The 22,458-nt window shown below is 43.0% G+C and overlaps 1 protein-coding gene across 1 annotated transcript in view; it reads left to right on the top strand.

The window, feature by feature from the left end:
• The first annotated feature begins 539 nt into the window (after positions 1-539).
• The window catches only part of LOC138805447 (endogenous retrovirus group K member 21 Env polyprotein-like), a 91,691-nt gene continuing 69,772 nt past the window's right edge, over positions 540-22,458 (top strand). The window contains exons 1-3 of the mRNA XM_069990255.1: positions 540-667; positions 7,243-7,308; positions 11,688-12,569. Coding sequence (XP_069846356.1) covers positions 624-667; positions 7,243-7,308; positions 11,688-12,569 — 992 coding nt within the window. The 5' untranslated portion in view covers positions 540-623. The remainder of the gene's footprint in view (positions 668-7,242; positions 7,309-11,687; positions 12,570-22,458) is intronic.

Genomic DNA, 22,458 nt, shown 5'->3' with positions numbered 1-22,458 from the left:
AGACCTGTCCTCCATGCAGAGCACTGGTACCTACCCAGGGTCGGGGTCTCTACATGGAGTCCCGCTCCCCTCACAGTTCATCTGTCAGGCTTCTTTTTAACTCTTGAATTATGCTTTGGAAAAGCAGCCAATTGAGCAGAAAACATAAATTGTAACCTATTCTTCCTTGTACTAAAGTTTTAATATACTTTTTTTGTCTTTAGCTCAAAAGAAATCGGTTCTACATCCCTTTTAGACTATACTGACTCAGTTCCATACAATCTCCACGAAAGCCAAATTGCTTAATTAGACAATAATATCAGAGACATTGACCATTATATCTGATTACTGACTTCTCAGATGGTTGGCATTCCATTTATATTCTTTGCAGGTGTGTTTTTTAAGACTGAAAATAATTTATTGAGAGATGGTTCTTGGAAGTTATTTTTAATAGCCTAATGGTTTTTTTAATTTTCCAATCATTTATATTCATCATCTAGAACCGAAAATGGAGTCAGATTGATTCTCATCATGTGGCAACTCCTTTTTCCTCAGTTACAGACTGGTGGGACATGGAGATGAAGCCGAGAGAAGAATTATTTCACCATTACCTATGATGTTAGAAGGGACAGGCCACAGAGGAGATGAACTCTGAGTGGGGAGCCATAAAAGTAACCCACCGAAGAAGGTATGTTTTATGGTTGGACATTTTATTTGGTTGTCATAGAAGTCTCTCAATACTTCCAGAATATTGTTGCTGTTACCTTGCATTAGCGGAGTGGGAAATGAGGGTCAGAGGAGAAGCAAGATAGACAGGGGCCTGGTTCAGGCCACGGATCTCAATACTTTGAAATAATGTCCCCTTTCCCCTTTTCAATTACCACCAAGTAATTGGACCACCTTTTCAATTACCACCAAGTAATTGGACCAAATGGTCAGCTGAGCACCCACCAGATGTGTGACACCCATGCCAAATAGTTCACATGCACTTTGCCCTTGAATTTCACAGCCACAATGTGTGCTTTTGTTATCTCTAGTCTACAGATGAGGAACCTCTCTCATTGAGAGGGAAGGTCCAAGTCAAGGTCAAGTGACTGGCAGAAAACACAGAGCTGACTCGTGACAGAGCCACACTTCTATCCTAGGGGTTCTCTGTGCTTTCTCCTTACCCAAAGCTGAATATCAATCAGTATCACAAATTGATATTGCAAAAAAATAAACAGCTGGATGGAGGACGTTTTCTGCAAGTAGTTACTGTGGTGAAGGGGAAAGAGCACTGTTGGGACCAAGGGTTTAACACATGGCTTGGTGGAGGTGGAGTAGGATTGGTAAGTTTGCAGCAGGAAATCACATTTCTCTGTCATTAGTGTCTCCCTGGAGAGGAAATATGGTCTCTTTATATTGAATATCAAGAAGAGCTCCTGCTTTAAAAGCCATCAGAGCAGCTAGTCAGGATTTGGGAGAACCTCTTGGTTCTTACAAGCTCAATTAGACAAACACAATGATTGTCAACAACCATAATAAGTCCTCAGACTGTTTTATGCAAATGTAACATTCCAGTAAGGGAGTCCTGGATCCTGTGTTCAGCTATCCACAGTGGCACACTGTGTTCCATTTAGGGTGCCCCACTGTAGGAGGGTCCCAGGTGGGGTGGAGGATTTTGTGGTACTTGAACAATGATGCCCTCTGGTATGGTTTGTACTTGAAATATCCCTAAAAGCTCCTGAGTTGAAGGCTTGCTCCCCAGCTGGTGGCCATAGTGAGAGGTGACTGGATCCTGAGGGCTCTGCCTCTACCAATGGGCTCATCCACTGATGACCTCATAGCTGAGTGGGCTGTCAGGAGGCGGGGCCTTGAGAGGTGATTGGATCTCCTCAGGAAGTATCTGGCTCCACCAATGGGAATCAATTGATGATATCATAGCTGAATAGGCTGTCAGGAGGCGGGACCTTGAGTGGTGATTGGATCATGGGGTTCTCGCTCTAGCAACGGGCTCATCCACTGATGACCTCATAGCTGAGTGATCTATCAGGAGGTGGGGCCTTGAGAGGGGATTGGATTCCAAGGTTGCTACCTTCATCTATGGATTAATGCCTCCACAGGGTGGGGGATGTGACCTTGAATGGAGTAACTTTTCCCAGCCCATTCCCCTCTCCTTTCTCCACCTTGTGTTTCTGCTGCCACATGTGCTGCCTACCTCAGCTCAAAGCTATAGCTCCAGCCAACCACAGATGGAGACAAGCCCAAAGAAACCTTTCTTCCTTCGAGTTCAATTCCTTAGATCTTGTCACAGCATTGGAAAGCAGACCGACACTCTCTGTGAGAGCAAGCTCAAGGATCTGAGGCTGTACGGGGAGGGGCGAGGTGGAGGAGAGGAGGGGGCTCAGAGCAGGCCCGAGAGGGGGGCACTCTGGAGCTAGCAGAAGCGTCACATTGGACTTGCTATGATCTCTAGGCTGTGACGGTTGGGGACAGGGTGGAGATGGTGTGCTCTACAGTATGCTCTACAGATCTGCCAATGTGTGTAGTGTGTCACAAGTTTTCTGAGAAAGAGAGCACCCAGGGCTACATGGCTGGATGAGAGGATATGGCATAATTGTGGCTCTCCTCACACTTAGAGGCTTGGGGGACATTCACAAAAATCCTGTCACTGGCTGAAACCTCAAGACATGGGAAAATTGGCTCAGATCTCCATTTGTCTTCTATCTTATAGTGTGCTTGTTAAGGTTCCTCCTCCTCCTCCTCCTCCTGCTCCTCCTCCTCCTCCTCCTCCTCCTCCTCCTCCTCCTCCTCCTCCTGCTCCTCCTCCTCCTCCTCCTCCTCCTCCTCCTCCTCCTCCTGCTCCTCCTCCTCCTGCTCCTCCTCCTCCTCCTCCTCCTCCTCCTCCTCCTCCTCCTGCTCCTCCTCCTCCTCCTCCTCCTCCTCCTCCTGTTCTCCTCCTCCTCCTCTTCCTCCACCTCCTTCTCCTCCTCCTCCTCTTCTCCTCTCCCCTCTTCACATCTCTTTTCTTCCTCCTGCTTTCTCCTCCTTCTTCTCTTCTTCCCTTTCTTTCTTCAACTACCCTTCCTCTTTCTTCCTAGTTCTCCTCCCTTTCTTCCTCCTTTTCTTTTCCTTACCTTCCTCATCCCAGGCCTTGTTCTTTCACTACTTGGCTTATGTGATTACTTCCAACTGAATCTTTTGAGAGCAAGTTTGTCCTGGACTCCCAGCTGACTAGCTCAGATCTTGGAGGTTCATGTAGGCACTGTCTTTATGGATGATCTGAGCACCACCTTCTGGGGACAAGAGGCATGGGGCCAGAGTCACCGTGGCGCACCTGGGCCTGGGTAGAAAAGCCCACTGGGCTGTTGGCATATTCACCAGCTGAGGGCTGGTTTATGCCGAGTCCTTGTTGCTCACTGTGGACTAACTTCCACTCCCAGCACCCCTTTGGAAATAGAAGCTTGGGATGCATGCTTGTCGTTGAGGCTCTCAGGACTGGACAAGAGGGAATTTACAAGAAAGCAGACATGTGATTGCTTGGGGAGTTTTAGTGTGGAGGACCTTGCAGCCTCATGACCCAGGCCCAGGGCTGCTGGTCCTTTCTGTAGTGGGAACTCTTGGCGATGACAGAGTTGTGGTTATGAACTGGAACACAAGAACTCATCAGACACACCTTGCACCTTGCCATGGGGGTCATTTGGGGAATCACAGAGTGGCATTGGACGGTAACAAGGGAGACCACCTGTCCAGTTGCTCCTGAGCACCCCCCCATGAGATGAGGCATGGGTTGGTGGTCACATGTTTGACATGGTCTTACACGATGTGATGGGACACTTGATTAGCACAGACCTGCCCTTTTCCTTCTCTCTCGATGCGGAGTCCCTGGCTACCCCCAGGGCCTCAGGCTCAGGTTCCCCTGGCAAGTGAGAGTGGAGGGCATCCTCTTGTCCCAGTGGAACTGCTCCCACACAGGCCATGTGGGAGAGAGCTGTGCTGGGCTCTGTGGTTCCTGCCCATCTGGTGTTCCTGCAAGAGACCTGTGGCTGCTTAGTAATATCATTGCTGTAAATCTACAACTCGACTTGTCTGCTAGTTTATATTTAAAGTGTTTTTACTGAGTGCTGGTGGCTTACACCTGTAAACCAAGCGACTCAGAAGGCTGAGATCTGAAGATCGCAGTGTGAAGCCAGCCTGGGCAGGAAATTTCTTTTCTTTTCTTTTTGCCAGTCTTGGGGCTTGAACTCATGGTCTGGACACTATCCCTTAGCTTCTTTTGCTTAAGGCTACCTTTATATCACTTGAGCCACAGCACCACTTTTGGCTTTTTCTGTTTATGTGGTACTGAAGAATCAAACCCAGGACTTCATGCATGCTAGGAAAGCACTCTATCATTAAGCCACATTCCCAGCCCCAAAGCTTTGCTCTTTTTCTTCTACTTTTCTCCTGATGCTTTAGGAAAAGATGGAAGAGACAGAAGAATAAAAGATGGGGAAGAATGTGTCCTTAGGGTCAAGAGATCAGAGCTTTACTCAAAAATCTAGAAAGAGCCAGGGGCAAGAAGCTCATAACTATAATTCTAGGTACTCAGGAGGCTGAGATCTGGAAGATTACGGCTCAAAGCCAGACCAGGCACATGAGGCTCCATCTCCAATGTAATCAAGAAACATCTGGGCTGGAGGCATGGCTCAAATGGTAGAGCACTGGTCAGTCAGCAAGAAGCAAGCAAAAAGCCTCGGTTCAAACTTCAGCACCATCAAAAAGACTCTGAAAGAAGAGGAAGGAAAACTAGTAGACATATGTACTGTGTTGTTTAATTACTGCCCCTCGCTGGTTGGTTATTTTCAAGGTGGGGTCTTGCTCATGCCTGCACTGGAGTGGTCTGTGGTCCTACTATTTGCGCTGTCTCATATCTCTGGGGATGGCACAAGCGTGCCACTGCTCCTAGCCATTGTGCTTCCACTGTGTCCGCATGTCAGGGGCAGGCCACCACTCCAAGCTACTGGTTGAAATGGGGTCTCGCAAACTAACATGTCTGGGCTGACCTCATACCACAATCCTCTGAACTCCTCTTCTGAAGTAGCTAGAGATACAGGCTCGTGCCATGGTGCCAATTTCTTCCTGTTGTGATAAAGCCACAAATGCCACCATCGGTAGCCTACCCTCATGACACAATGGGACACTTGTCACTTCTCAATGTCCCCACCTTGAAAGGCCACGGACACAGGCCCATGGGAGTCAGCCTGCAACACATGCACTTTTGGAAGGACGGATGCAAACCAGTGCCCTCAGCTCATTTTGCTTTAGTTACTTTTTAGATAGAGCCTCACATTCTTGTCCTGGTCAGCCTCGACTGTAGTCCTACTGATGCTGTCTGCAGAGCTGGGATGACAGGTGTGAGCCACCATGCCCTGCTTGCTGGTTGAGATGGAGCTTTTTTTGCTTTGCTGGCTGTGATCTATGATCTTCTTTACTTTGACCTCCCCAGCAGCCCAAGATTCACTGGAGCTTTGAGTCTCACCATCAACTCTGCCACCCTTTCTACCTTCCCTGTGCCAGGCTCTTCCCTTCACATTTTGTGAAATACAGTCTCAGTTCTCTGCCAGGCCTCTGTGATTTACTGCATGGTGGAGCAAGTAAGACATCCTTCATTTTCATACACAGGAGGAGCTTTAAAAGTTAGTCTCTGAAGTCAGACTGTAAGGCCTCTTGATTAAGAGTGAAATCGCAGACACGATGCCCCAGCTGAGCGCCGGGAAGATGAAGGTGCTAAGTACAGAGCAATTACAGCTAATTTTCTGATGCCCACATGCCCGTGGACCTCAAAGGTAGTCTGAGTTCAGGTGTTAGTTGGGGTGGGAGTGGGGTGGCGGGCTCACTGGGCTGGCTTTGGGAAGATGTGAGTTGAGTGTGACTCCTGAAGCTACTTTGATTAAGGGAGGTCTGAGGGCTAAAGGGTAGGTAAGAGATGGAGGAGGGCTCCCTGGGTATGTGGAGTCTCCACATCACTACCAGGCTTTGGAACAAAGAAATAAAGACATGAGGATAGATCTCCCTCTCTTCACCAACAAGAGAGTGGGCAGCAAGGGCAGGCAGGGGAAGGGAGAGGATGAAGGGGTGCCTGTGGAAAGGGAAAAACTGAATTAAACAGAAATTCAAATTGCATTTTTTTTGTTTGAACCCAAGGCCTCCCTTTTTCTCGCCCTCCTCTTCATCCCTCCCTCCCTCGAACTCAGGACCTTGTATTCACTCTAGAGATGAAAAGAAGCATACAAAGAATCTTGCTTGGCTTTCTTGCTCACAGCTGGCGATGTATCATCTGAGCCATACCTCCAGTCTGAATTGTTGCTGGTAATTTGAGAGACAGATTCTCAAAGACTTTTCTGTCTGGGCTGGCTTTGAACCAGTCTCTCAAGCAGCTAGAATGACAGGTATGTCCATCAGGAACCAGGCTTGCGTGTCCTTTATTTCTCAAATTATATAACACAGGCCCAGGCTTTTCTGCCTGAACGCGGCACTTCTGAGATAACTTTTTCTTCAAAGAACTGCGCCTCCTTCCATCTCTCAGGAAATGGTACGGACTCTGAGTCTCTGAGCACCTCATGGGGAATTCAGTTTCAACAGTATCTTCTCCCCAGCTCCAAGCCCACATCTCTGGTCTCCGTGTAGGAATGAGGGCAAAGGAACACTTCTAGCTCTGGTCTCAGAGGCCTGGGTCCAGGTCTGACTGTGTCTGCTGATCTCTGGGGTTGGGGTGAGTCTATGTATGGATCACATGGTGCAGACAGGGCTGGTTATCATGGTGGCTGGGGAGGGAATGAGGAGAAAGAGGGGGTTGTAGAAGAAGGAGGATGAAGACGAAGAGGAGAAAAGTAGAGAAAGGAAGAGAAAAAGTAGTAGAGAGGTGTTGGGAGCCAACAGTAAAGTTTAAAGTTCATCTTGACCCTGGTGCTCACTTGAAGGTAAGTACAAGGAACTGGTTTACTTAGAAAACACCAGGTGCCCGGGATTGCTTTGCTATGTCTGCAGAGTTTGTTTTACTTTCTACCAGTTGAACTTGTCTTGTTTTTACTGCACTCTATTTTTACTGAAATTTTCCTTGTTTCTCTGGACTATTGTAACCTTATGTTACTTCTTGACTTCTGATAGTATATATTAAGAAAAGTTAAAAATAAATGGTGCGCAGTCTTGAGCTGCAGACCTCCCGACCCCAACCTTTGTCTTATGTCTTTATTTTTCTGCATCCTCGCCAACTAATTCAGGATTCCCTTTTGTTGCCGGCAGGCTCCAGCAAGTGGCACCCGAACAGGGAACTGAAAACCTGGGATCATGGCAGAGGACCCAGCTAAGGTAAGAGGACATCCAGAAATAGAGAGCGGGAGAGAGTATAGTCGGGAGTAAGAAATTATGGGGCAAGGTAACAGCCACATGTTATATGTGCAGGCTCTCAAGGGTATGCTTCATGCTCAAGCAGTGAAAGTTAGACAGAGTCAGTTAGAATGTATCTTTTACTTTGTTGAGGAAGTATACCCCTGGTTCCTGGAGGAAGGAACCATTAGTTTAGAAACTTAGCAAAAAACAAAAAACAAAAAACAAAAAACATTCAGGGACACTATGATGCAAATGCCCTGTAAGTTAAAACATTGCTGCTTTGTAATTGTCTGGTATCTGTGTAGCCTGCAGGTTCTGTATTGGGGTTGGCAAGAGGTATTGGCGGACGCACTATAAGACAGCCAACTGGGCCAATGGGAGCCATCCCCCAGATCCCCATCAGGGTAAACTATTCACTAGTGCGGACATTTGGGCCCATCTGTAGTCCAACACTTTCTGTCTGACAGTCTACAATGCGCACGCTGTAAATGTGTTTTGTCTCAATGTTTGTGTGTATGTATTCTGGAATTCTTGGAATGTTTCTTCTCTCAGATTCATCCTGATGTGAGAGCCTAGAGGAGACTGGCTAACACTCGCTCAATATCTGTTTCTCTCTAGCTCCTTCTTTTTTACTTATACTTTAAACTGACCCCCTTTTCTACGCTTCACAGCCACCTCCTTCACCCTCTTTGGATCAAGAAGTCGGGGGGTGGTGGGGGTGAAAAACCTGGAGGATCTAACAATAACTTAAAAGGGCCGGCAGGGAGAACTCACAGCCGGATGAAAATGCCACTGACCACCTACAAGTGACACCAGCAAGACCTTAGCCTCCAGCCTTGACGGCCGCTAGGGACTTCTTTCCCTTTCTCCAACATGACTGGCAATTTTCCTCTACCTTGGAAGGCCCCTGGGTCAATGTTTGCAGGAATCTAAAAGAAAAATCCTCCGGAGGTGAGTAGAGGGGGTTCGAATCCCCTGGTAAGTGGATTTGAGTCCCACTTGTGAGTGGTGGTGAGATGTCTCCCCATTCACTGAGACCTGATTTTGTCTTTGTGGCCACTGTTTGTCTTGTTTACTTCGGTGTGTTTTCTGTTCTATGTTTTCTGAGGTAGGGATGAACTGGGGGCCCATTAGTCCCCAACTCAGCCTTTTGTTGTTGTCTTGTCTAGTTCTGTTTTAGAATTGGTACCAGTTTTAAATGTACATACAACTGATTGATTTTTGTGCGCTTTAAGATCTGTGTGTGTGTTGTGTGTGTTTGTGAACATGTTTAAGATAAGAATTATCAGCATGCTGTAACAATTGGGTGAGTTTAAGTTTAAAATTCAAAAGGTTATGAGGTTTGGACATTACCAAAAATTTTAAAGAATTTTCACATTGTTTTAAATGACCTTTTAAGGATTCTTTAACTTAAAAAAATAAAAAATCTGGTATTTTAAAATGCATAAGGCTGTTTACACTGTAATCAAGTTATCTGGCTTAACAAAATGCATTGGCTGTTTGGAATTTAGTTCTCTTGGCTAAAATTTGGGAATAAATATTAAAAGTTTAAATGTAAAAGTTTGTTTAACACTGTCAAACACATTACTGTCCTGTCTGTCTAAAAGTATGTATTCTCATTCAAAAAACCAAGAGATAAGAAAAGGAAAAACTGTAAAAGCCAACAAAAGACCTAGCTTTAGGAGTAAGGGGTAAACAGGCCAAAGTTCAGTTCAGCTGGTCATACATGGTGGGACAGGCCATGGGAGGAGTCCACGCATGGTGAAAGGGGACAAGTTGGCACAAATGCAGTTCATCATACCCTAAAGAGTGTGATTAGGTGTGTGCCCATTCCACAGGAGGGGCCAAGTGGCCCACTTTGTTCTGTCCTTTTTCTCTACAGGTAAATACTAGAAACATGATGGTAAAAAAAATTAGTGATGTGATGATCTGATTAGTATTGCTAAAACTGCCCCTTGGACTTAAAAAGAGGGTTAAAATATATTTGTATAATGTGACTTGCTTTCAATGATCTTCTACAATTAGGATATGTTTTTAAAAGTCATAAAGGTGTTAAGTTTTCCTTCTTGGTACAGTAATGGTGATTGTAATTCTTGCATTAAGGAAAAATTGTCATGTGAGTTTATAAGTTTTAATGTGTATCTGTTTTAAAACAAGCATCCAAGAGACAATGAGTGACACTTGGCCTCAAGATTTTAAAGGATTTTTTAAAAAGGTAACTAAAAACTAAAATATAAAATAATAAAAGAGATTAATAGGAGGCTTAAAAATTAGGAATGGATTTCTGGATATAAATTTTAAAAGTAAAATTGTTGTTAACATTTGCCTCAAAGTGGAAAAATTAGGATTACCAAAATAATTGCTTTGGGATTCAAAGTGACAGAGCGCTAGCCTTGAGCTGTAAAGCTGAGGGATAGCACTCAGGCCCCGAGTTCAAGTCCAGAAAACAGCTAAGGGAAATGCAGATGAGGCATTTATCCCAGTGTAGAGAAGACATTCGTGAGACAAGAGCTATGGAGGAGCATCCAGAGGCAGTAAGCCACTGCTCGGATGGCAAAAATGTCAGATCCTAGACTCATTTGTGTGTGGCCCTTCAAAAATTGGTCAGAGCCAGAATGTCATGGGAAGATAGTTTGTAAGCATGCCTAATGTCCATGACTGTCTACCTTGTAGGGACAGAAACATTAGTATTCTGTGATAGTACTAAAAAGTGAAGTTATAAAATGTGTGAGATGGTTTAAATCCCAGCCCCTGTATGTTTCAAAAGCCCTAATTGACAGTAACTTTTGAGCTAACACCAGCTACAAGAAATTTATCTGTTCAAGAAAATCGTTTGTAAACTTGAGAGTGTGTTTCTATTAACATCTGTCTATTAACATCTGCACGGGTGACTTAGGCATTGTTAGGGTCACTAGGGGTCACATTCCTAAAGATGCTTTTACAAACCAGAGTGCTAAACAAGCTACACTGCTGTAGCTGGAGAAAAAGTCTGTGCATTTGTCAAAAGTTAAAATATTGTTCTTAATGATATCTAACCCTGGTAACCTCTTTCTAAAATAGACTAAGGTTATAGGTTCCTGGCTAAGTAGGATCAACACCCCTGAGTCTGCTTGAAGAAGTTACAGAAGATGAATCTTCACCCATCATCCCCTTTTTATTTTTTTTATTTTTATTTTTTTTTGTCGGTCATGGGGCTTGAACTCTGGGCCTGGGTGCTGTCCCTCAGCTCTTCAGCTCAAGGCGAGCACTCTACCACTTGAGCTACAGCGCCACTTCCGGTTTTCTGGTGGTTTATTGGAGATAGGAGTCTCACGGTCTCTCCTGCCCGGGCTGGCTTTGAACCGCGATCCTCAGATCTCAGCCTCCTGAGTAGCTAGGATTACAGGCGTGAGCCACCAGCGCCCAGCTCCATCATCCCCTTTTTAGAATAAGGGACCAGAGTCATAAAAAAAAATGTGGCAAAATAGACAGAAGAAAAACGCATGGAAAATAGTAGTACAGGCCTGAACCCTCTACATCTGCCTAGAAAATCAGCCTTATTAAAAGAACTATCTAGTTAAAAAGCTTGTCATCTTGATAATTTGTCCTGGGCTATTGTCTAAATAGTCTTAAAAACTAGTGGGGCCACAGCCTGCCAAGCCTAGGTATTACTTGTATCCTTAACCAGTCTGTGTAGAAATATACAGCCTAGCACGAGGTGTGACAGTCCCTTGGAGACACTGAAAGACCCTGCTGTTGCTGTGGCTGCTACAGCCTTACAGTCACAGGGAGTTACCCTGACCTCCTCCACCATGGAAAAAGTAGACTAAACTCCTGCCTGATTCCATCTTTTGGATGGCTTCGTTTTGTCCATGTTACCATATAACTACTCTAATTTTATTATGGCTACTCCTCTTGCCGGGAGACAAACAAACATGGTATTGCTCATTCCCTACACTGCTTTGCCTTTATGGGACTTCCTAAACATATTAAATCTGATAATGGTCTGGGATATGTCGGACAAGCTTTTCAAACTTTTTGTAAATCTTACCAGATTTTTCACTCTACAGATATTCCCTATATTCCTCAAGAGCAAGAAATTGTTAAACAAGCCAATGGGCTGTTAAAACTCCAAATTTTTAAATTAAAAGGTGGGAATTATACCCCTTCTCTCCTGTTAATATTCTTCTCATGCTTTCTTTGTACTAAATTTTTAAGTTTATATTGTAATGGACTTTCCACAGTACAGTGACTTTGGGAAAAAAAGAGAGCAAAGAGCTTTTGGTTGAGTTAAGTGGAAGGATCCTTTAACAGGTGATTGGCACGGGCTCGATCCAGTTTTAACATGGGGTTGAGGACATGTTTGTGTTTTTTTGCAGGAAGAAAATGAATCCCTCTGGTTGCCTGAGCATTGCGTTAGGATTGTGGAGGCTCATTCTGATGACACAAACCCTGACACATTGGGCTTACGTGCCAGATCCCCCGATTGTGCGCCCTACAACTTGGGAGGGAGTTGAAGTACTCATTCACGTCAATAGATCAGCATACAGTACAGCACTTGATCCCTTCATCCAGCACACCAAGATGGGAGATACCTCAGCTTCAGACATTGGAACTCCATTCTACTTTACCACCAGCTCTAAAGGCTCCATTCCAGGCTGTATTATAATGCTATCCATGACTCATAAAATTTGGATCCCAGACAAAAATCAAATGTACAATATACAGATGACATCTTTACCAACTGGTTACCCAGTTCATGCAAATTTTACTCCATCCTATATGATACCCCGTTGCATTAATTCTTCACAAATAGTAGTATCTACAGGAAAGCCTCATCCAATAAGGTACAGGCATGTGAAGCCATTTGTTACCAATATTTCTGGAACTAAATTTCAATTAATGGACTGGTTTGGAGCTAATCTTACTAATAAGTACAATTTTGGACTGTGGTGGATGAATGGGCATCCTCAACATCATGTTTGGATGCTAGTGGCTGCACTCAACAACATAACCTGGCCCAATTCATCCCTTTCAAAAAATATTATGAGTTGTGTATCACCACCCCATGTCATTATGTATAGACCATTCAATATCTCTATAGGAGCTAATTATTTTAATGTCACCTGTTCTAATTGTTCTTTTACTAATTGCTTGTATAGCGGCATAACTGAATCCATACTTATTGTTAGACAACCATCTGTTGTTATGCTTCCTGTAAATATTTCTAAAACTTGGTATAAAGATTCTGGCATTCAGGTGTTAAGACAATTGAAAAAACTAATGCACCCTCATCGATTTGTTGGGCTACTTGTAGCTGATGTTTTGGCTTTTATTTTGTTTGCTGCCTCTTCAGCGGCAGCTGCTGTGGCACTAACACAAAATGCACAAACTGTCCATTATCTTAATCAGCTTGCTCATAGTACCACACAAGCCCTACCTCTGGACGCTAAAGTGGCAAAAACTGCTAAAAAAAACTTTTTAAACAATTTCAACTCTATATCACTTCCCTGACTTATGTTAAAGGATTGCTAATGTCATTGCTTGGCGTGGGAATGCTTTTGCTGATAGTATTTCTATGCCTTCCTTGTATTATACATGCACTGCAAAACTCTCTTATGAGTTTAGCCATACAGCTACATAAGATCAAGCTCTATATAAATGAATTCCCCGAGAGGAACTGTAGCCAGAGTCGGGTAAGAGGGGGTGCCAGTCTGACCAACCTAAGACAGGGCCTTCAGCTTTGCTCTGAAGAAGTTCCCGATGACGGGTAAGGCAGACAAGGTGATCCACACAGCCTAAGACAGGCGGGTTCGCTTCTTCAAACAAAGATGGGGGAGATGTTGGGAGTCCACAGTAAAGCTCTACGGTCATCTTGACCCCTGTGCTCACTTAAAGGCACACATAAGGAACTGGCTTTCATGAAAAACACTAGGTGCCCGGGATTGCTTTGCTATGTCTACAGAATTTGTTTTACTTTCTATCAGTTGATCTTGTCTTGTTTTTACTGCAATTTGTTTTTATTAAAACTTTCCTTGTTTTTCTGCACTATGGTAACCTTATGTTACCTCTTGACTTCTAATAGTATATAATAGGAAAAATTAAAAATAAACGGGACTGTAATGTCTTTATTTTTCTGCATCCTCGCCCCCTAATTCAGGATTCCCTTTTGTTGCCGGCAGGCTCTGGCACAATGGAATTCTAGACTGCCATCAGAAAGAATGACATAGCCCCATTTGTTAGGAAATGGAAAGATTTGGAAAAAATTATATTAAGTGAAGTAAGCCAGGCCTAAAGAAACACAAGTCCCATGGTTTCCCTTATTTGCAATAATTAGTATATGTCTGAGACAAGCAGAAAAGATGAGATAAGTTGATTTTAGGTGAAATGAACCCCACTATAAGTATTGAATTGTTTTTTTCTTCTGATTGTAACATATTTATAAGATGATTTCTTTGTTGTTTCATATGCCCCTCCCCCACAGCATAACCGCTGCTTTCATTGGATTTGATGTTGGTATACTTTGTGGAGAGGAAGGGCAAAAACAAAGCGTTTAAATAGGGATACAGGTGGACCCATTGCAACAATGAGATGTACAAGTCGTTATGTTGAAAAACGAAGTTTACAACTTTGATAGGGGGCGGGGGGGGGGAAATGGGAAAGGGTGGAAAGAGGAAACAGAGGAGGAGCCAACAATTCTTGATAAGAAATGTACTCATTACCTTGCCCATGTAATTGTAACCCCGCTGTATGGTATTTTCACAATAAAAATTTTTAAAAAGACAAAGGCTGGTTCAATCCATTGTTCTCTCTTATGGGAACATGGTATGCTAGGTGTGGAATAGAGACCTGGCGGGCAGGGGAACAGATTCAGACCCAGATTAGAAACTTGCAGTAAGGAGTGAGCGAATTATGGGACTAGGACAGTCTTGCAGTCTGGAGGATTGGATGGAAATTATTTGGACGGTATTTCTGTGATGTAAAAATATGTGTACCAAGTTGTAACATGAGGAAATAGACTGCAAAATGATGCAGTATCCAGTATCCCTACTCTCTGTCACTCACTCATCCCCTAAGCTCTGGGTCTTATCCCTCCATAGTCCCAGCATAAGAGGGACTATGACAGTGATCCTGAGTGGTTATTCCTGAGAACAACCACTCAGGATCACTTGGTTATTGTAATTGTGGGATGGACGACATTGTTTTGAGCAGTCTCCAGTACAACTGTGGAGGCACCCAACTAGAGCTAATCCTAGTTATCAGCCCAAGTGGGCAGGTTTGATGGGCAGGGCAAACAGGAGCTGGTGCTGCCCTGCTCCCCAAGTAGATATGTAGATGGGGGAGGACTGTAAGAGCAGGTATGGGGTGACTCCACCCACTGTGTCTGGATCACAATGAGCCGACAATGCATACCTGTTTCTAGCTGAACAATAAGATACAAGAATCGAGGCCACATCCACATTCTGTGCTACCTAGTACCATTGGCATTTTCCTCTATTGGATCATACCACTACCAGCAGGTGAAGGAAGTAAAGGTGCTATGTGGTGACTGAGTGAATTTCAGAGATCCTGTAGGAAGTGGGTGATTGCAAGAATAGAAGTGATTTCAGAAAGCTTGGGAATATGGCCCCTCCATCTTCCCTATCCCATTGCTGGGATATCTAACCAAACCAGAAACGCATGCACAATAAAATTTTCTTTAGGCAAGAAACAACAGCAAGAGTATCTGGAGAGGAATTGACCTGGTGGACCCACTAACACCAACAAAAAGAAAACTGAAAACAGGTAACCTCATAACAATAATTACTGTGGACTGTAAATCAACCAAGGGTGAGACCAAAGACCATGCAGACCTGGAATCTTCCTCTGGTTCCTTTCCTGCTAGTGTCCTTTCCTCTGACACTGGAATAACTAACAATATGTCAGAAGTCCTACGTTACCCCAAGAGAGTAACCAAAAGATAAACAAAGATAATAAGAGAGAAGGCATGGCTGGAGAAAGCTAGAGAACATGAAAGAATTAATGACCAAATTAAGCCTGGAGAGAGACCATGTTGCAGAGGACTTGAAGTTGGAGAGGTCCATGAGGAAAGACAAGGTTCAACAGATGAACGAACTGAGAGATGAGAAAGAGCAATGGGCGTGATAAGTGTTTGACCTAGAAATAAACATGGTGGAACTTCAATGGCATTTGGCAGAGCTACCCTCCAGCAGCAGCCTGCAGGACCAACTCAGACCAAGCTACAGCTGCCAGCCAAGACCTATTAGTTGCAGAAGTAGCAACAGAAATGTGAGAAGCAGTGTTACATTCAAAGGCAGGAAAACTAGAGCCTCAGTCTCCAAAATTTGAAGCAGCAGGAGCGGCTGTGGTAACTGGAGCAGCAGGAAAAGGCCTGGGATCTGCATAAGCTCTTCAAGACATTGGGAAGATTACACATTAATGAGGCCATGAGATGCACAATTTTGCATAACCTAGAGATAAAAGAGCAGCTGGACCAGCTGCAGGATGCCTTCCACAGGCTAAGAAACAGAAGGAGGAGCTCTCTCATGTGCTGCACTCAAAGCTCCAAGTGAAGGAAGAAGCTGGACCAGCAAGAGGAGAAGTTAGAAGAATAGAAAGAGATGGCTGAGTTAAGGAGCCAAGTGGCTCAGAATCTCAGGAGCTTCATGAACAGCTGCAGGAGCTCAGAGCTACCTGTGAACAGCACAGGGCCTACAATTTGCAGCTGACCTTAAAGAATGAGGCCTTGCCGCAGCACCTGCAGAAGCAGACACAGTTGCTGAACAAAGTTGGAGGACCAAGAAGGACCATCAAATATTACACAACACTTGTGATGTGCCTTAAAACCAACAGACAGAAGCAGGAGCAGCTATGGGCCCCAGCTGAGCTTTCTGGCTTTCACTAGAGAAGGAGGAGTGAGTAAAAAGTAAAAGGGGTGATTCTACTTGTTGTGACTGTCCTAGAGGACAGACAACCCAAAGACTAGGTGGGATTTTTATCTTTATCCATTGATGAATTAAAGAAGGTGAAGCTTAGCCAGCAGCTACAGGAGCAACAGACCTACTATGGGTTCCTGGCCAATATGGTAGTCAAGAGACAGAGAAAGCTGAAGCAGTAGGGTTTCTTCTCCAGAAGTTGAAACCACGGGAATGGAAGCAGGACACACAAGTGCCCAAGAAGACCCTGAAATTTTGAAAATTCAGAAACAACTCTTCAGTATTTAAATAAAAAAGTAATTACACAAATTGATCTAAATACCAAATGTATCATCTGTCTTAGATTTTCTGTTTATTAACTTAAAATCACATTCCTTATGAAGGAGAAAAATAGCTGAACTAACATTAATATCTCTAAAATATTTTCTTAATTAAAAAAATTCCTCAAAGAAAAAGATTAGTGTGAAAATCACCTTTGAGCATACTCTACAACTGAGGTGTGAAAAATTAAACAAAAGTAATGAATTATATACAGCTCCATATTCATAGCTTTTTAATGAATTACTTTAAAATGTCCTTCATTTTTGAAATCAGTTCAGAATTCTTGCACAAATTAAAATTGGGGAACTACATTACCAATAGAAAATTAATACAGTATTTTTTATGAGATTAGAAATCCGATGAAAATATAAAGATTGCAATGGCTCAAGTGGTGAAGCACCAGACAAGCAGGAGGCATGACAATTTACAAATAAAAAGACTTGGATGGTCATCTAATAACTCCACAATGAAAGCTCAGCTAATTTTCAAAATCACAAGATAAAATGTCAGCTATAGTATGGTGGAAAAGTAATTAATTCATAGTAAAAAATAAAAGATACAAAAAGGTAAGAAAAAAAAATTTTCCAATCCTGTTCAAATTTAACTTTCACCTAGCCAAAATAAACAACACTTGTCACTGTCTAAGGAAATTGTAAGAGGCATTTCCATGAAAGAGGAAGTTAAAGTTGTGGTTTCCAGGATGGAAATTCCAACTCCAGATGATATGTAAATCAACTTCCCTCAATGAGAACTCAGGTACAAACCCTTTTCTTGGCCCACCGCCCTGAATCAGAGGACCTATTCCTCCTCTTTTTGTGAAAGGGAACTTTCTTTACACTTTTTTTTTACCACCTCCCCATTGCTGACACATTATATAGAGAAGTCTCTTGGGGTTGTGGTGTTTCTTTATCTTGACAATGTCAGTTTGAGTTTTTGAAATGTGGTTAAGAGTTCCCTTCTCTGGAGATTCGCTATTGGCTATTTCCAACTTCCTGTCAGACCCTTTTCTCCAATGGTAAACCACTACTAGTGAAGATTCTATACGTTGGGAACTCTATAGGAGAGAACCTTTCTCAAATGAAGCAAACCATTAATATTGTACTAACTTGAATTTTATGCACAGTAATCCCATTTTGTTATGAAACATGGAGGTAACATATAATAAAACATAGCATGTAAAAAATGAAGATAAGATAAAGTAGCAACAATGCAACAAGAGAGCAAGAAAATATTTAAAAATTGCTATAAAAATAAACCCATGCAAATATGAGTCCCCAGTGACTGCTTTTCACCATGAAAGAAGGTGGATCTCAGAATAACAGCAAAAAACAAAACAAAATTAAACAAAAAAACATTTAATTCAGTGGGCATTGTTGTTTTCCCAGTAATCCTTGCTACTCAGTAGGCTGAGCTCTGAGGATGGCAGTTCATAGCCAGTTCATATAGGAAAGTCCAAAAGACTCATCTTCAATTAACCACCAAAGTGGAGCTGTGGTCCAAGTAGTAGGAGAAAAAAAAAAGCAAACAACAACTACAACAACAACAACAACAAACCCTCACGAATAGTGCTCATGCCCTAAGTTCAAGCCCCAGGTACATTCGAGAACAAAAAATCAGTACTGGTTTCAGTGACACAAAGCTCTATAGCAGACTTCTGATTACTAGACCCTGTTACCTGGGAAGAAAAAAATAGAAACACCTCTATACTAGACCATTGGGGTGTTAAACTTTCTATTAGATTGGATTCTTTAAGTTTCAGTACTAATTTCTAAAACTAAAATAAAATAAAATCAATTGGAATACTTAGAGAAATAGCTGGTAATAATGGAGAAGAAATAAAATGCAGGGCTGAACACTAAAGATGAAAGAATGGCTTCAGAAAAAATAAGTCATAATTTTTGGGGTAAAAATGAAGAGAACATTAATTCAGGCTAAGAGATTAATAATAACAATGGCAAAGCTCAATTTACCCATTAGGCATACTGAGTGGTTAACAATAGCCAAAAATTGGAACAATACAACGGTTTGCTGTCCAGTTGTGATGGTTCTTTGTTGGTGTCTGTCTTTCACTCTATGTACCCAATTATTGTGCATTCATCCCCACTGCCATTATCATATGAAGGTAAAAAATAATGCTTAGCCAGCACCAGTGGTGCACCCCTGTAATCCTAGCTACTCAGGAAACAGATCTGAGATATCAGTTCAAATCTGGCCCGGGCAGGAAAGTTGTAGACACTCATCTCCAATAAACCACTAGAAAGCTGGAAGTGGTGCTGTGGCTTAAGTGGTAGAGGGCTCACCTTGAGCTGAAGAGCTGAGGTTTCCCTCAGACCCAGAGTTCCGCAGCACCAATGACAAAATTTTTTTAAAAAGAAAAATTTAAAAAAAGATTGAGAGTCAATGCCTGAGAGTCAAAGATGCAAACATAGTGTTAGGCTACTATTTCTCTGCTGACAATTCAGATAGGGGATTATGCTTTCAAAGCTAGTGGATCAACAGCAAGAAAGGTACAAAATTGATTATAGTAACAAAACCATAAATGGGAAAGGTTATGCCAGGGAAACTACAGAACCTATAACCCTAAAGAGAATATTCTGATAGGATAAAATTTATAGCTAATTGAATATTGATAATGTGCTCTTGAAATCCAATGTATATAGATATATGTATATATATGTATATTTATGTCTATGATAATTTTTTAGATCATTCTCAATAATGGCATTGAGTTATTAAATTATATATTAGAATACCACATCATTTTATAATAAAAAGGCAAAAATGATTTTTGAAATAAAGATAAGAGAAATAGAGTGGAAGAAGCGCTCAGGGACAGATCCTCTACCCTGAGTTCAAGTCCAGCACTGACAAACAACAAGAAAAACAACATCGCAAGGATGAGTCAGTATAGACAATAGACAAGAGGAAGTGATCTCTGAGCCTAGGATCTTTGTTCCCTCATAGTCAGGTGATCAACGATAGTCACGTGATTACTGGTATGATTCAGGCAGGTGATGGGAAAGCTGGGAGGGGCTGGTCTGTGGGCAGATTTAATCCTGATCACAACTCAAGCAAGAGATAATTCTTGGCATCTCAGCTATGTGCAAAGTGTGAATTGGAAGAACTCAGTCAAGGAGATCCTAAGAATAAACACAAGTTTTTATTCCAAAAACAAAAGCAAACACAGAGAGGACAAGGCCTAACTGGTAAAGTACCAGCCCAACATCAGGCCTGACAAATTACAAATAAAAAAATTATAGGATGATCACCTGTTAAGAAATACGAACTCAGCTACTTTTGAAGACCCACAAGATACAGTGGATAATCAGTAATATGGCCTACAGTCCTGTGGAAAAGTAATAAATGCATAGTTCCATTATAAAACATACAGAGAAGTAAAAAACAAAACAAAACAAAATAAAACAAACACAATAAACTTTTCCAATCCTGGACAAACCTACATTGCACCTAACTCAAATAACCTAACCAAATTGTAAGAAGTAGGTCCTTGAAAGAGGAAGTGAAAGGTGTGGTTGCCAGGATGTAAATTCCAGCTCCTATTGATATGTAAATCAGCTTCCCTAAGCAACCAATCAGAGACTTCCTTTCCTGGACCCACCCTCTTTCAGTATAAATAGAGTGGAAGTCTGAGTCTCAAGCATTGCTGAAGATCCTACATCAGAAGGACGGAGGCCATTTGGAGCTTGTATACTCCAGGTGAGGATTAGAGTGGGAGAATCTACTCCTCTTTTAATTCTTCTCTCCTTGGTATGGTGGTGGTGGTGGTGGTATTGTTTTGTCAGTTGCTGGGATTGAACCCAGTGGTAGGGCAGTGTTGCTGGGTCACTTTGTGCTCAAGACTGGGCATTGTCCTTGGGCCACTTTGTGGTCAAAGCTAGTGCTTTACCACTGGAGCCACAGCCCATTTGTGATTTTGGAGTGGTTAATTGGAGATAAGAATCTGTGTCAGGGGGACTTTTGTGGCTGAGGCAGTTTCAAAGCTTGATCCTTAGCTCTCAATCTCTTGAGTAGCTAGGCTTCTACGCGTGAGCCACCAGCACCTCATTAGATTCTAGGAATGATGGACCCTGACACTGCCCAGGCCTTCCAGAAAGAACTGAGATGTGCCCTCTGTATAAATACTTTCATAGAGCCAGTCACCCTAGAGTGCGGGCACAGTTTTTGTCGACCTTGTATCTGCCTCTGCTGGGAAGAGACCCAGACTCCAGCCACGTGCCCTGTGTGCAGGGGACCCTGCCAGCAGAGAGACCTCAAAACCAACGTGGTTCTGAGGAGCCTGGTGGCCATTGCCAGAAGAGCCAGCCTCAGGCATTTTCTGAGCTCTGAAGAATACATGTGTGGGACACACAGGGAGACAAAGCAGATGTTCTGTGAGGTAGACAAGGCCCTGCTCTGTAGGAGCTGCTCCCAGTCTCAGGAGCACAGGGCTCACAAACACCATCCCATAGAAAGGGCTGCTGAGGAGCAGAGGGAGATGATTTCAAAGCAGATGCATGTTGTATGGGAAAAGACTCAAGAAAACCAGCACAATTTACAGGAGAAGAGGAGACTCATCAACCGATGGATTTGGTATGTGAAGCTATTCCGAGGCATGACTAAGGATGTTTTTAGAGTGCTGTTTTTAGAGCTGGGCGTCCAGGAGGAGGAAAGACACCATTCCCAGCTACTGATCAATGAAGGAAGAGCCATGTTACTGCAACTCAGAGAAAGGGAAACCCAAATGCTTCAGAAGAAGCATCAGCTCAGGAATATGTATCAGAAGCTGATCGAAACATACCAGAAGCCAGATGTGGACCTGCTTCAGGATGTAGATTTGACCCTAGAAAGCTGTGAGTCAGTCTTGTTCTTCCTGCCTCTTCCTCTGAGGCCAGAGCTCAGTGCCCCTCCCATTCCTGGACTGATAGAGAGGCTCAGCCAGTACCGGGTGGAGATTGCTTTCAATGAAGCTACGAGGAATCAAGATCTTGGGAGCTGTGTTGGACACGACAATCCCTATGCAGTTTTGAATTCTGAAGAGTCCTTCCACTTTACTGCTTTTGGACGCCAAGTCTTCAGCTCTGGGAAACATTACTGGGAGGTTAGTGTGAATGACTCTTCCACCTGGGCCCTGGGAGTTACTAGGCATTCCTCCATAGAGAGCAACCTCACTGAATCTGAGGATCTTTTCCTCCTTTTGTTTGTGAAAGAGAACACACTTTCCACCATTTTTACCACCTCCCCACTGCTGTCTCACTATGTAGAGAAACCTCTGGGCCAGGTTGGTGTGTTTCTTGATCTTGACGATGGCAGTGTGAGTTTTTGGAATGTGGCTAAGAGTTCCCTTATCTGGAGATACCCCACTGGTGCTATCCAATTTCCTGTCAGGCCCCATTTTTTCAGTGGTAGCCTGGTGTTCTAAGTGAAGAGAATATCTATATGTTGGGAACTCTATGGCAGAGAACCTTCCTCAAATGAGGCAAACCACTAATACTGTACTAATTTGAATTTCTCGGTGCAGTAATCCCATTTTTTCATGAAATATGTTGGTAATAATAAAATGTAAAATGTAGACACCAATACTAAATGAAGATAAGATAAAGTAGCAAGAATGTAACAAAGGAGTAAATAAATATTTAAAAATTGCTATACAAATAAACCCATGCAAAACTGAGTCCCCAGTGACTGCTTTTCACCCTGAAAGGAGTGGGAGCTCAGAATAACAATAAAAATCAACACTTAAAGCAGTGAGCACTCTTGTTTTACCAGTAATCCTTGCTACTCAGCAAGCTGAGTTCTGAGGATAATGCATAGCCAGGACGAACAGAAAAATCGAAGCGACTCTTATCTCCAATTAACCACCAAAGTGGAGTTGTGGTCATGTGGTAGAAGAAAA

This window comes from Dipodomys merriami, unplaced genomic scaffold, assembly GCF_024711535.1.
Source record: "Dipodomys merriami isolate MVZ:Mamm:240054 unplaced genomic scaffold, mDipMer1.0.p SCAF_393, whole genome shotgun sequence".
Classification (NCBI taxonomy): domain Eukaryota; kingdom Metazoa; phylum Chordata; class Mammalia; order Rodentia; family Heteromyidae; genus Dipodomys; species Dipodomys merriami.
This window is presented reverse-complemented; position numbering and strand designations above follow the sequence as displayed.